Raw genomic sequence first — 14,578 nt, 5'->3', positions numbered from 1 at the left:
AGGGCGTAAATGTGTTTCTGTATAGTATTTTTCCAGCAATGGTCATGTGGTGACATCAGTTATGGTATTTTGAGAGGTAATCTTTAAAGTCGAACATCACTGAAGGCCTAGGTGGGAAACGCACAGCCCACCTCTGGATTTAAGAATTATTCTATCTGAGGATAGCTGGACAAAAACTTAAAGCAGCACTAGGTAACATTTTAACCTTCATAAAATATTTTCATAACTTTTGGGATGATACATTGACTTACAACTAGTTGAATAACACCCCTGTCATGGCCTGAGGGGGTCTGTGTCGCTTTCATTGGCACTTAGCAACTTTGACGAGGGTGGCAGGAACCCTGCCACACAAAAAACTACAAATGTGCCGACTAACTTTACGGCATACATCTTCCCCTCTTTACCCATTTGTTAAAAAGACGGAAGTTGATGCGAACGGACTATAATACAGACGTATGATCTTTTCGTCTTTGAATATTTATGTGACACCACGGTCACATGATCAGCAATGCAAGTGGAAATTACTCAGAAGTACGCAGTGGCATAGTTTTGCTGGGGAGAACAAAGCAGAAAGGCAACATTGATGCTATCATAAGTGTGTGTATGAAAGACAATGATGTACAGTCAAGTATGCACCCTGGTTGTAGCTTAATAGATGGAGAAGACAAGAAATGGTGCTGATAATAGAATTTAATGCAGAAAGAAAGTGTGCGTGTTTGTGTGTGAATGCGCTTCCTCTACTTAGTGAAGGACTTCTCCGTAACAAATTACAACTGCTGAGATTCCAGCTATCAAGATCATGCATCGATGAAAAAAATATTTATATTAGTGGCCCCTACAAGGAGTAAAATAAATATTTTGGTATGCAAAATAAGTGGCCGTTATAGACAAGGTGTCTAAAACTACTTTTCTCTGTGGGGGAAATTTTTGTGGCCGCTATTGGCCACCATAGACAGGTGACCGCAAACATAAGACTGTTTTAACTATACCTACCTAACATTACGACTAGTTCTGTCTTTTATAAGTGGTTTTATATGCACATATTGCATTGCATAAATGAAGAGGATGCATTTGCAGAGAGTAATTAGAAGTACCTCTGTGTCGTCAGCAGCGTTATCACACGTATCAGAGGGTTCAGTTGCAACGTGATCGAGTTCCTCGCTGCATTCGGTCTCCATTTGCTCAGCGATGGAGTCCAGAGGGGCTTTATGGGACAGCTTTCTCGGAGTGCTCCACTTGTCCACTCTGACAGAAAGACACATAGTCATGTCACACAGTATGCGTCCATCCTGCAGCATCATATGGAGCAATGGGACTTATTGTTTACGAATGAGTCATGCGTCACATCAGTTTTTACCACACAGCTAAACTATGAGAAGGAATGATGGCACATATGATTTGTGTGGAAAACACACTGCTCTAAAACGGGGCTAGAGCTGCTCTTGACATGAGGGTCAATAAAAGGGCTGGCAACTGCGATGAACTCCTCTGGTTTGGACTCAGGAATCGCTGCAAAAGCAAAAAACAGAATATATATCACATGGGCACTTTAATAATAATATATTTGATTTGTTACGTACTTGTCATTTAAATACATCTCAAAATACTATAATAAGAAAAATATTTAAAACAACCAAAGCTAAGCCATTTAAATCCGATAAAATTCTAAGACTAAAGCGTATCAACAGTTAAAAGCTTTTTTATCTGTGCTTGTAAACGCATCAGAGATCAGCTGATGTCCGACATATGCAAGCCAGAATCGATTTTATCTTCCAACGCTGCGTAACCTTTTCACCGTATCGTCTCCTGATTTAGAGTTTGCGTTGCTCACTAGTCGTATTTATCTATGACATTCACCTACACTGTACCAGTGAATGTGTACTTTTCAAATTGTTTGATATACGCCTCTGTGTTTTTTTTCTTCCTTTTTTCCCCCTTCTTGGCATGCATTCATTCGGCTTACTTCGTGGTTCATCGCTGATCACAATCTTCTTTTTTTGGCGGAAAAGTTTCCAGCGCGGTAAAGGTGGAGGTAGAGGCGGTGGCTCCAAAGAGCAGACCCGGGTTCTGGTCACAAGGAGGATGTGACTGTGATGCAAACAGAGGGTGTAGCGACGTAGAGTCTCTGAGGAGTCGGCCTGTGTGCCAGCAAACACACAAATGTGCAGAAATCAATCACCTAGCAAGCACAAGGACGACTAACTACTGTAAGGGCCTCACTGAAAAGAAAATAATTGCAAGCATAAGTTGAATTTATAAAAATGAATTTGTAATTTCAATGGTACGATTTACAGGTATTTGATAAGAAAATGTTAAGGCAATGTCACATTGCAGAACATTACCTTTGCACATTAGGCTGCACATTAATAGATGAATGTCATGCACATATAATTCAACATGACCGAAAAGGAGTAGAAGGAAGCAGAGCTTATTCAATCATAGCCCTTCTGTCTTCGTGTCTATTACTGACTATTCATTCACACCACAAGTTTAAAATGACAATGATTCATACTGTATGCTTGTATATATTTTGTCAGTAAAAAGTTTGTTTACTTCCTGTATTTAGGTGTCACCATTTTCTAGTATGAAGGGAAAATAATAAAGAATGCGTTGCAATTGGTAGATATAGTATAACTTGTGCAGTGATAAATTTAAAAAAAGTTTAACAAAAAAGAAGAACAAAACGTCTTCAAAAGTAAATGTTAAAAATTAAGTAAAAACAGTTTGATAAATAATAACTATAAAACATTAAAAAGTTTAATAAAACATAAAATAAGGAAAATTAAAGATAATTAACCAAAAAAAAAATACGGAAACAGAGTAGGATTAATTAAGATCTGCTTCTTCCTACTCTTTTTGGGACATGTTGTAATAGTATTGATGTAACTGAAAATATGTGATTGTAATTGTAACTGTTTATGTGTTCAAAATAAAATAATACCAACCATTAAAGTAATACCATCAAAGTAAGTAAATACTGGAGTGGAAAATATGTAAGAAAAGTGTAATTCATAAATTGATGATGAATGTGAATTAGGTAATAATCTTTTAATAAAATATTTGCATACAGTAATAATATTGTTATAGTTTACACACACTTACGTCAGCTGTTGAGATGTATACATATGTGCTATATATAATGTTGCTGCTGTATTGGTTCTGCATGTAGTAAAAGCAGTTGTTGAATAACATTGTAAAAAAAATACATATTGTAATATGTTATTTCCCTGTTCATTGTGGACCTAACCCTCCTTTATACTCTTACATGTATGCAAATATTTGAATGCCCAACATGTATTATACTCCCCCCACACTACATAATAAAATCACTACAGCAGTAATAAACGTACCATGTTTGTGTACACAAAGGGTTCGTTGTGTAGCTGATTGGGATAGAAGCTGGCACACACAACCATCTTGGGATGAACTGAGAAATATGCACATAAATAGTGAACGACCAACATCACAACCACAAAATTACAGAAGATTTGCAATGAAAGACCACATTTTGGGAGGTCAAAGATTTGGGAGGTACCCATGCAGGGTATTTACACATGGCCCAGCTTAAAGTGGATTTTATGAGACAAAAAGCAGCTAGGGGGTATGGAAAGGAATGTAAAAGGACTACAGAGAGCCATGATAGGCGAACTGCTAGATTAATACACGAGCAGCACATTAACAATAGAACACTGAAGCAGTAACTGTGTAGCAATTGAAGGATTTTAATGTGTGCGGATTCAATAGAGAATAGAACCGGTGGCATAATGTGCCTCTCGTCCTTTGTGTTAATACTGCACTCAACATAATAGCTACAGTATAATACAAATGATGGAATACAGAACAGATTTTTATCCCACATCTTTTCAAGTAATTGTCAGACAATTATCCCATCATTTTTGAGGATGTTGCCTACATGAGATAACCACACTTGACTTGGGAAGCTCGTCTGTCCTGGACACTGCTCCCTCTGCTGGATTATTTATAGTCCACCATATAAGGATGAACCCGCCCTGCCTGCTTCATAATACATGAGTGTAGGAAAACAGGAAGTGATGCTTGGAGCGACGTTAAAAGGGCTCTGAGTTGCTCTCACAGCTGTTCTTGTCCCGCAAGTTAATCACTACGGCAATATCATAAAGGTTGAATATTTGAAACAATCTAGTCACTCACAAGTGTGAATGAAGATTGTGCCATGGAATGAAATATTAATCATCATGCGCTATACTTGTTGAATTATGAATGCAGGAAGATGAAAATAGAGTTATTATATGCATGGCCATAACAGAAGCACAACTATTATTTGTGTGTAGTATGACTGACAGTGGGACGTTTCAGACCTTTACTTTGGTCCGATCGATTGCTCCTGTGGTCACTGAAAGACGCACGCCTCCACCTTGAGGCATGCAACTTTCTTCGCGAAATTTTCTCAGGCTGGTGAACAAATTCAGGGATGGTGCTTCGTAGGAAATCCCATGTTTTTCTCCGACAGGGGAAGCTGTGTAGAGGTTGAAAAAGAATCAGGTGAGGCGGCAAGCGAATAAAGTCAGAGTCCTAAAATCCCTAAAATAATGGCATTGTTTGTTTTACTCTTAAAGGCCTACTGAAATTATTTTTTTTTATTTAAACGGGAATAGCAGATCCATTCTATGTGTCATACTTGATCATTTCGCGATATTGCCATATTTTTGCTGAAAGGATTTAGTAGAGAAAATCGACGATAAAGTTCGCAACTTTTGCTCGCTGATAAAAAAAAGCCTTGCGTGTACCGGAAGTAGCGTGACGTCACAGGAGCTAGGATTCCTCACAATTCCCCGTTGTTTACAATGGAGCAAGAGAGATTCGGACCGAGAAAGTGATGATTACCCCATTAATTTGAGCGAGGATGAAAGATTCGTAGATGAGGAACGTTACAGTGAATGACTTGAGAGGCAGCGATGGATGTATCTTTTTTCGCTCTGACCGTAACTTAGGTACAAACTGGCTCATTGGATTCCACACCCTCCTTTTTCTATTGTAGATCACAGATTTGTATTTTAAACTACCTCGGATACTATATCCTCTTGAAAATGAGAGTCGAGAACGCGAAATGGACATTCAGTGCCTTTTATCTCCACGACAATACATCGGCGAAATGCTTTAGCTACGAGCTAACGTGATAGCATCTTGCTTTAACTGCATATAGAAACAAAAGAAATAAACCCCTGACTGGAAGGATAGATAGAAAATCAACAATACTATTAAACCGCGGACATGTAGATACACGGTTAATGCTTTCCAGGCTGGCGAAGGTTAACAATGCTGTGCTAACGACGCCATTGAAGCTAACTTAGCAACCGGACTGCACAGAGCTATGCTAAAAACATTAGCTCTCCACCTACGCCAGCCAGCCCTCATTTGCTCATCAACACCCGTGCTCACCTGCGTTCCAGCGATCGGCAGAAGGACGAAGGACTTCACCCGATGCGTTTGGCGGCCCGGAGACGTAGGAAGTCAAGGTGAGGTCGGCGGCTAGCGCGGCTAGCGCTCCAACAAAGTCCTCCTGGTTGTGTTGCTGTAGTCCGCTGCTAATACACCGATCCCACCTACAACTGTCTTCTTTGCAGCCTTCATTGTTCATTAAAAAAATTGCAAAAGATGTCCAGAATACTGTGGAATTATGAAATGAAAACAGAGCTTTTTGTATAGGATTCTACGGGGTACCATAACTTCCGTTACTCGGACTTCGTCACGCGCATACGTCATCATACCGCGATGTTTCAGCCGGATATTTCCCGGGAAGTTTTAAATGTCACTTTATAAGTTAACCCGGCCGTATTGGCATGTGTTGCAATGTTAAGATTTCATCATTGATATATAAACTATCAGACTGCGTGGTCGGTAGTAGTGGCTTTCAGTAGGCCTTTTGTCCCATATTATAGTATTTTGTGCTATTGTGCGCTTTTCCAGTTTTTTTTCACAGTACGAAAATCGGGCGGTATAGCTCGGTTGGTAGAGCGGCCGTGCCAGAACTCGAGTTCGATCCCCGCTTCCGCCATCCTAGTCACTGCTGTTGTGTCCTTGGGCAAGACACTTTACCCACCTGCTCCCAGTGCCACCCACCTGCTCCCAGTGCCACCCACACTGGTTTTAATGTAACTTAGATATTGGGTTTCACTATGTAAAGTGCTTTGAGTCACTAGAGAAAAAGCGCTATATAAATAGAACTCACTTCACTTCACGATATCAGCAAAAAACAAATGATAAATGGGTTATACTTGTATAGTGCTTTTCTACCTTAAACATTAATTACAGTATATCTAAAATTCCTATTATACATACAAGCAGCCCTGCAGCGAATTTACGTGTGCAAAGCTGGACAGCCAGTTAACATCTACATATCCTCCAATAAGCACATAAGGTTGGTTTTTTATTGTATTTTAGTGAAATCATTGATAAAAGGTAAACACTACTAGGTGCTAGAACACCTAAGCACACAAGCTAGACATATGTAATGAGTGTCTTTAATTGAACTAGATAGCAGTTCAGTACAAACAAGTATCAAATAATTTGAGTTAATATTACTTACACTTACAAAGTCTCCAAGAGAGCGTATTAGGAAGTATCCAGTAACAGATGTGTTCGCATCATTCAAGTTACAAAATCACAACTCACGAGCTGAACTTAATGAACTATTGTGGCCTCTAGGTGTCTCTAAATAAACAAATACAACTCCACTTCAACCTAAAGAGAGCCTAAGTTCAATAATAATAATAAATAGGTTAGTGTTTTTCATACCTCCCATTGTTCTCTGAGTAATATCACTTGATCAAGCCTTTTCTAATATTTCCCTTGTCAAAATAATAAAAGTATGTATGGTTTGTGCTGATATGCTATTGGCTCAATATCTGTAACAACCAATATTCAAAGCTCCAATATCACCGTGACACTGTACTTGTCCAACTTGCCATACTGTATATCACATATTGTACATCAGCTCAACATTAAGGAATCAGGAACATTCGCACAGCTAAAAGAGCCACAATACTAACATACACTCACATTTTGACAAGAAAATTATGCTAAGTTAGCCTATACGCTAAAAACAATATGGTCAAACTTACAGCTGCCGCATCTGTAGCTTACTGGCGGATAGTTAGCATTATTCTATGATATTTAGAGAATCCTGCTTTTTTTTGTTAACAAAGTGCTGGTCGTATACAGTACTCCTACAGTTATTATGTCCACAAGGAGGTTTTCCTTTATGACATAATTGAAACCCAGAACTTCAAGAGCAAGTGAGGAAGATGGTAGATATTTCACAGGCTCTCGAGACACATAATATTGTAATAGGAGAATCCATCCATCCAGTTTTTAACGCTCGTCCCTTTCGAGGTCGCAGAGGGCCTGGAGTAATAGGAGCATTAAAAGTCAAATTTGTGTAATACGGAATCCTTAAAATATTGCTCTTACTGTAGGAGCTTTATTCTACCCAATCATGCTTGACACTGAGTTTTACTTTACTATTACTACAAGGAGGGTACATGAGAAACAGCTGTAGGAATCAAATCACACACAGGGATAGGAAAGACACTGAGTCTTACCTTATTGAACTGACTTCTGGGATCCAGCCAGTGAGGTGGTGGATGAAAGTGAACTCTCCCATCTCCTTGGAAAGCTGCAACATTTTACTGAGAAAAGGGCAATGTTTTTAAAGCACAGAAGGAAAACATCATTTTATTTATGGCATGCTCTGCGAGGGGACACAATTTTGGTGTGGTAAATAATAATTAAGGAATTAAAGTTACATTTAAGCTTTGTGAAGGAATTTTAAGCCCTTTTCTGGAATAGTGTGTGACATCACATTAGTCCGAACAGATGGCACCAACAACTCTAATTGCACCTCCTGGGAAATGCAGTGGCCAACCTGTCCACTCCACAGTCATGACACTCATGGAAGTGGGTTCAGTAGGACTGTAAAAAATAAACACCTAAGTAGATACCTGGGCAAAGTTTGGAACCTTCACCAGCGTGACTTATGAATGATTCACCGGGAGAAAAGTCTCCTTTGTCTCCTGTCTGAGATTAAAGATTAATGTGTCGTGAATGATGGTACAACCACTTTTACACACGCCATGTTGCTCCATCATAGACATGCCACTAAACTGTAAGGTCAGACCAAGGGCTTGGCTGAGTCAGTAAAACACACATATATAAACCCATTTTAACGATTTAAAGAAAAAGCGCTCATGCTGATAATCATGAATGAACATGGACACTCACTTTCTGTTGGCATCTTCATGGTGAGGCCGTGTGTTGATAACTTTAATGAGAGCCTTGGCCAACAGCATAGGCCACAGCTCTGACTGACAGCTGGAAGCCGGGAGCAGCAGCTTGTTGTCTCTATCAAATGGCATTAAATCGTCCACCGTTATCTTCCTCCAACAGCCCTGAACGAAAAAAGGAAGAGATGCTTTAGGAGATGCTAAAATTATCGGGAACGTGTCAGTAGAAGTATAGTAAAATTCAGAACGAGTTGGACTGAATAAGCCAGATGAAAAGAAAACAATAGACCATCAGTTCATGGTTATCCGGGGAAGTTCAATGAGTGGTGGTTATAGGACAAGAAGGAGGATAACTAAGAAAGAATGGCAAAAATAGGGAGAAGAGGACAAAATAAGATGTGGGTAAAGACTTATAGGGGGAGGGGGTAGTAGTGGTTGTAGGTTGTAGGATAAGAAGGAGGAGGATAAGGAATTAAGAATGACAATGATAGGGAGAAGAGGACAAAATAAGAAGTTGGTAAAGACTATTAAAGAATAAGACATGCTTGAGGGAAGGGAGGAACGGCTGCAAACAGTCAAGCAGGGGAGGAAGGAAGGGTTGGAGGGCTGGAAGCTTAACGCCATCACAACAACCATCTGTTTGCATGCTATGGTTGGCACGGCAACCACTGATTTCGATCGTGTACATGCAAAGGAAAATAGTGTGTTTTTAAAGTAAGGTTTTTCCAGTGCATGAAGAGCCTTTTAGTGTAGTACAAACTATTTCATTTTTAAATTCACACCCTCATAGTTAGAGCTGGGCAATATGGAATATCATCAAATCACAATATGTTTTTAAATTAAATTACTGCTTTTGTTTCGCTTAAAGGTGGCTATGATGATTTGCATCTACATTTTTAAAACATCCTTGTGGTCAAGGTAATATGTACTGAATTGGATATTCTTTGGTGTAAATTTTGCTTAACAGTCACATTGTATTGGCAAGGTGTTCCATTCCGGAGGCATTTCCAGATTCCAAAAAAAACACGCCCCGCCCTCTCCAGAAGTATCATAATTTATCTTTTGAAAATGTAGACTGTTTAAATATGTATCTTGAAGTCATCACCACTACTTTTTTCAGACACGGTTGAAAATAAACTTCTTAAACATCATATAGATGAACCCGGTCAAATCATTAGGTACATGTGTACACACTCGATTGATTCAGACCTGCATTTAAAAAAAAGATTTTATCAGGATTTATGTCAGGATTTCTCATCTTATCCTATGTCACACGTTGGTGTTATGCACATGTAACTATTAAATATGCACCATAGCCAATTATGCCACGATTGGAAATAAAATAATACTTTATCCTACCTGCTTCTTCATAGCCTGAAGTCTGGCTGAGAGCTTGACTTAATGTCCAAATAAGTATGTCCACCTTGCTCTGACATCACAACGTAGCCAGACTGCAAAACCCCGCAAACAGACGTATCCAAAACTGTATGGAAGCTCACGCCAAAATGCTTAAACCTTACGATATGAAGCTTTGGCATTGTTTAACAAGAGTATCCAACATTGTAACAACATCAGAAAAGTCGGAGTACATCATAGGTCCCCTTTAAATGTAACATTGCTGATAAGTGAGATGTGAAGGCATCAGAAGGTTATTTTTGATTAACTGTAAATTCCGAACAATAAACCGCTACTTTTTTCCTACGATCTGAACCCTGTGGCTTAGCTTTAGCTTTCGCTCTTTAGCTAGTCCTACACCTCAGTCCACCGGCCCCCACACCTAAGTTACAGGTGACTCCATCACTCACAACATTAATTTTACTAAACCAACCACAATAAAGTGTATCTCTGGGGCCAAAGCTCCCAACATTAAAGCTAACCTGAGAGAGCTGGCTCGCAAGAGACCTAGACACGTACATGAGGCTAATCATGAAATTAGGATGAAGCAATCTGAGATTACAAAGAGAAACATAGTTCGGATTAGTAATTTTGCTAGGAATATGGCTGGGCATCAAGTAATTGTGTCTGGTCTCTTGCCCGTGAGAGGTAATTATGAGCGATATAGCAAATTAGTCTCGCTTAACAGGTGGCTGACTAACTTTTGTAGAAACAAGGGTTAAAGTTTTGTAGCTAATTGGCCCTCTTTCGGGGGTAGACCTGACCTGTTGAGGATGGACGGCCTTCACCCTAACCGGGAAAGCACCATTACTCTTTATAGGAATATAGATTACTGTTTGGGTCTCAGTTGACTACAGTTGATACACTAGAGCAGGTCTAGTTAGCCTGGGTGAGGAGTTAGAGCAGACCTGGGCATTGTGCGGCCCGCGGGCCGCATCCGGCCCTTTGTACGTCCCTGTCCGGCCCGCGTGAGGCCAATTATAAATTACAAAATAAATTTTAAAAAGCATCTATTTCGAGTGTGCAATACAACGGTGCTGCTTTTGTTTTGAAAAGCGTTATTTGTATTACTTCCGTGTGGACGTATGCTCGTGCGCGCAGCGGCAATCTCAAATTACAAAATAAATTTAAAAAAACATCTTTGTCGTGCGTGCAATACAACTGTGCTGCTTTTATTTTGAAAAGTGTTATTGTGTGTATGTCCTGTGAGGGAAGGCGCACAGCGACTAAAAAGAGAAAAGTTGATGACGAATGGCGTGTTTTCAACAAGACAAGTAAAGGTAAAGCTGTGTGCTTATTTGTGGTACACACGTTGCTGTGTTTAAAGAATATAGTGTAACGACCTGCTGAAGTAGATGTTGTCTTCTTGAGTTGCGTAAATGAGGAGTGAGGAGACGTGCGTGTGGAAGGAACGAGATATGTTGAGCTGTGTTAGTATAGCTTGCTCAATAAAAGTTTAAAAAGAGCGTCAGACTTGATGTGCACTTCTTCTGGACACTACAATTGGTGGCAGAAGTAAAACTTTGCGAATACTGCACTGTTTGTGTGCTACGTCATCGGGAGGTACGTGCCACGTGAGGAGCTCGCCGCAAAGAGAGAGAGAGAGAGAGAGAGAGAGAGAGTGTTTACAGGTGCAGCCACGCTGCTTGCCACGGGGGTAATTCCGCCCTCAATGAAGACTCCCAGGTTTGATGGCAAGGCGAACTGGGAGGCATTTCATCCCACTTCTGACATCAATTGTAGCGTCCAGAAGAAGTGCACACCAAGTCTGATGCACTTTTTAAACTTTTATTGAGCATGCTATACTAACACAGCTCAACTTATCTCGTTCTTTCCAAAAGGAAAACCAATCCTCACTCCTCATTTCCGCAACAGCAACGCTTCCTCCTTCTTCGCCAATCACCTTACAGGCGTGCTACGTTCACAATGTTTTCTTATCTGGTTAAATAAAGGTTTTACAACAAAGAGGATGCAGGATAAAGTGACAGAAATTGAAATTTTTGTATTGTAATATACATCAGGAAGTGTTGTGTAAGAAAGTGTTAAAAATAAAACCATCAAAAGCCATCTGCTTTTGTATAAAGATAAGTTAGGTTAAATGAAAATATTATTATTATTATTATCTATCTTACGGTATATCAAAAATAATTTGAGCAAAATGTAATTGAAATATTGTCAGTGTGGCCCCCCAGCAGTGCTCAGGTTGCTCATGCGGCCCCCGGTAAAAATTAATTGCCCACCCCTGAGTTAGAGTATATTAAAGGGGCTGTTTGCAACTTGCTTACAGTTACATATTTCAAAGCAAAATATATAACACTCCTGCAATGAGGTGGCGACTTGTCCAGGGTGAACCCCGCCTTACGCCTGAATGCAGCTGAGATAGGCTCCAGCACCCCCCGTGACCCCAAAAGGGACAAGCGGTAGAAAATGGATTGATGGATGGATGGATATATAACACCATTCGATAGCTTGTGTTACCATTAGTGGTTTAATAGAACACATTTGTGTTAAAATGGTCTATATTTTTCACAATTTCTAAGTTTGTGTAGTACTTTTTTTTTACTGGCCCGAACAAAATGATTGGTGCTTATGGCAGTCACTGAATCAGTCTCGTCAACATGTACACACAGGGAGCACATGCACACAAAGCAGTCCAAGAGAAGTGAAACATAATTTGCAGTCATGTTGTTGTTATGATAGAATATACATTCAATGATAGCTAATGCTAACTATCCAAATCATTATTATTAGCTAACAACAAGCACAGCTAATGTGCGTGCATGTGTTACATACGTAAGTAGCTACGTCATTACGTCCTAGAAGCCGGAAGAGGGCGGAATATTCAGTGTAAAATACATCAAAAAGTTGGCGCCTTTAAACATCTGTGTAAATGTTGCAAACAGCCCCTATAATGAAGACAGAGGCGCAAACCACTTTGCACACATGTTTAGTAGATCAGCGGTGCGTGTGCCATCAAATTTGCACACATTTTAGTACACGTAAACCTTTAGTAAATCATGCCCTTAATTTCTAACAATCTGAACTTTTTTAATTGGGTTTCAGGGCGCCATCAAAAAGCTGGATTTTTTTGCTGGGTTCAGAAGTTCAGAGATTATGGGACTGTACAAAATCTTAAATTTAACATCTCCAAGAGAAATGTGCTCCAGTAATTGACAATTTTGCATGAAAAATCAAAGTTGCCCTTAAACACCGCTTAGCCCATTTGGAGCAGATTTTGAAAAGAATGAATAACGTTTATGCAAAGCGACCAAGATAACAGAAACTTTGGGGGATGGTTGTAAAAAGACTGAAGACATTTCAAGAAATGTGCTTACCTTTGTGGGATTTAGTAATATTTTTGTGGGATTTGCTTTTTTTGGGTCACACTGTATGACAATTAAGTATGTGAATAATGCTATTTAAAGGCCTACTGAAAGCCACTACTACCGACCACGCAGTCTGATAGTTTATATATCAATGATGAAATCTTAACATTGCAACACATGCCAATACGGCCGGGTTAACTTATAAAGTGACATTTAAAACTTTCCGGGAAATATCCGGCTGAAACATCGCGGTATGACGACGTATGCGCGTGACGAAGTCCGAGTAACGGAAGTTATGGTACCCCGTAGAATCCTATACAAAAAGCTCTGTTTTCATTTCATAATTCCACAGTATTCTGGACATCTTTTGCAATTTTTTTAATGAACAATGAAGGCTGCAAAGAAGACAGTTGTAGGTGGGATCTGTGTATTAGCAGCGGACTACAGCAACACAACCAGGAGGACTTTGATGGAGCGCTAGCCGCGCTAGCCGCCGACCTCACCTTGACTTCCTACGTCTCCGGGCCGCCAAACGCATCCTTCGTCCTTCTGCCGATCGCTGGAACGCAGGTGAGCACGGGTGTTGATGAGCAAATGAGGGCTGGCTGGCGTAGGTGGAGAGCTAATGTTTTTAGCATAGCTCTGTGCAGTCCGGTTGCTAAGTTAGCTTCAATGGCGTCGTTAGCACAGCATTGTTAACCTTCGCCAGCCTGGAAAGCATTAACCGTGTATTTACATGTCCACGGTTTAATAGTATTGTTGATTTTCTATCTATCCTTCCAGTCAGGGGTTGTTTTTTTTTTGTTTCTATATGCAGTTAAAGCAAGATGCTATCACGTTAGCTCGTAGCTAAAGCATTTCGCCGATGTATTGTCGTAGAGATAAAAGGCACTGAATGTCCATTTCGCGTTCTCGACTCTCATTTTCAAGAGGATATAGTATCTGAGGTGGTTTAAAATACAAATCTGTGATCTACAATAGAAAAAGGAGAGTGTGGAATCCAATGAGCCAGCTTGTACCTAAGTTACGGTCAGAGCAAAAAAAGATACGTCCATCGCTGCCTCTCAAGTCATTCACTGTAACGTTCCTCATCTACGAATCTTTCATCCTCGCTCAAATTAATGGGGTAATCATCACTTTCTCGGTCCGAATCTCTCTCGCTCCATTGTAAACAACGGGGAATTGTGAGGAATCCTAGCTCCTGTGACGTCACGTTACTTCCGGTACAGGCAAGGCTTTTTTTTTATCAGCGAGCAAAAGTTGCGAACTTTATCGTCGATTTTCTCTACTAAATCCTTTCAGCAAAAATATGGCAATATCGCGAAATGATCAAGTGTGACACAGAATGGATCTGCTATTCCCGTTTAAATTTAAAAAAATCATTTCAGTAGGCCTTTAAAGGATTCTCAGGGCATTCAATCGATTGCAGCGGGACTGTTTGGTTTGTCTTAGAAGACGTTTCGCCTATCATCCAAGTAGGCTTATCAGTTCATGCTCATAGACTTAAATTGGTCAAATCTAATCTTGGACTTAGATTGGTCAGATCTACTCTAAGACTAGCTCTGACCAATCTAGGTCATTGGTAGGCTAAGTAGG

General features: G+C 40.0%; 1 protein-coding gene across 5 annotated transcripts in view; it reads right to left on the bottom strand.

Moving 5' to 3' along the window:
• adgb (androglobin) overlaps positions 1 to 14,578 on the bottom strand; it is a 148,064-nt gene that overhangs the window by 120,942 nt on the left and 12,544 nt on the right. For all 5 annotated transcript variants that reach the window (XM_062044596.1, XM_062044595.1, XM_062044594.1 and 2 more), the window contains exons 7-13: positions 8,260 to 8,426; positions 7,581 to 7,667; positions 4,338 to 4,495; positions 3,351 to 3,427; positions 1,964 to 2,138; positions 1,416 to 1,509; positions 1,095 to 1,245 (exon numbers count right to left, since the gene is read on the bottom strand). In XM_062044596.1, coding sequence (XP_061900580.1) covers positions 1,095 to 1,245; positions 1,416 to 1,509; positions 1,964 to 2,138; positions 3,351 to 3,427; positions 4,338 to 4,495; positions 7,581 to 7,667; positions 8,260 to 8,426 — 909 coding nt within the window. The remainder of the gene's footprint in view (positions 1 to 1,094; positions 1,246 to 1,415; positions 1,510 to 1,963; positions 2,139 to 3,350; positions 3,428 to 4,337; positions 4,496 to 7,580; positions 7,668 to 8,259; positions 8,427 to 14,578) is intronic.

The sequence above is a fragment of the Entelurus aequoreus genome, linkage group LG04, assembly GCF_033978785.1.
Source record: "Entelurus aequoreus isolate RoL-2023_Sb linkage group LG04, RoL_Eaeq_v1.1, whole genome shotgun sequence".
Lineage (NCBI taxonomy): Eukaryota > Metazoa > Chordata > Actinopteri > Syngnathiformes > Syngnathidae > Entelurus > Entelurus aequoreus.
This window is presented reverse-complemented; position numbering and strand designations above follow the sequence as displayed.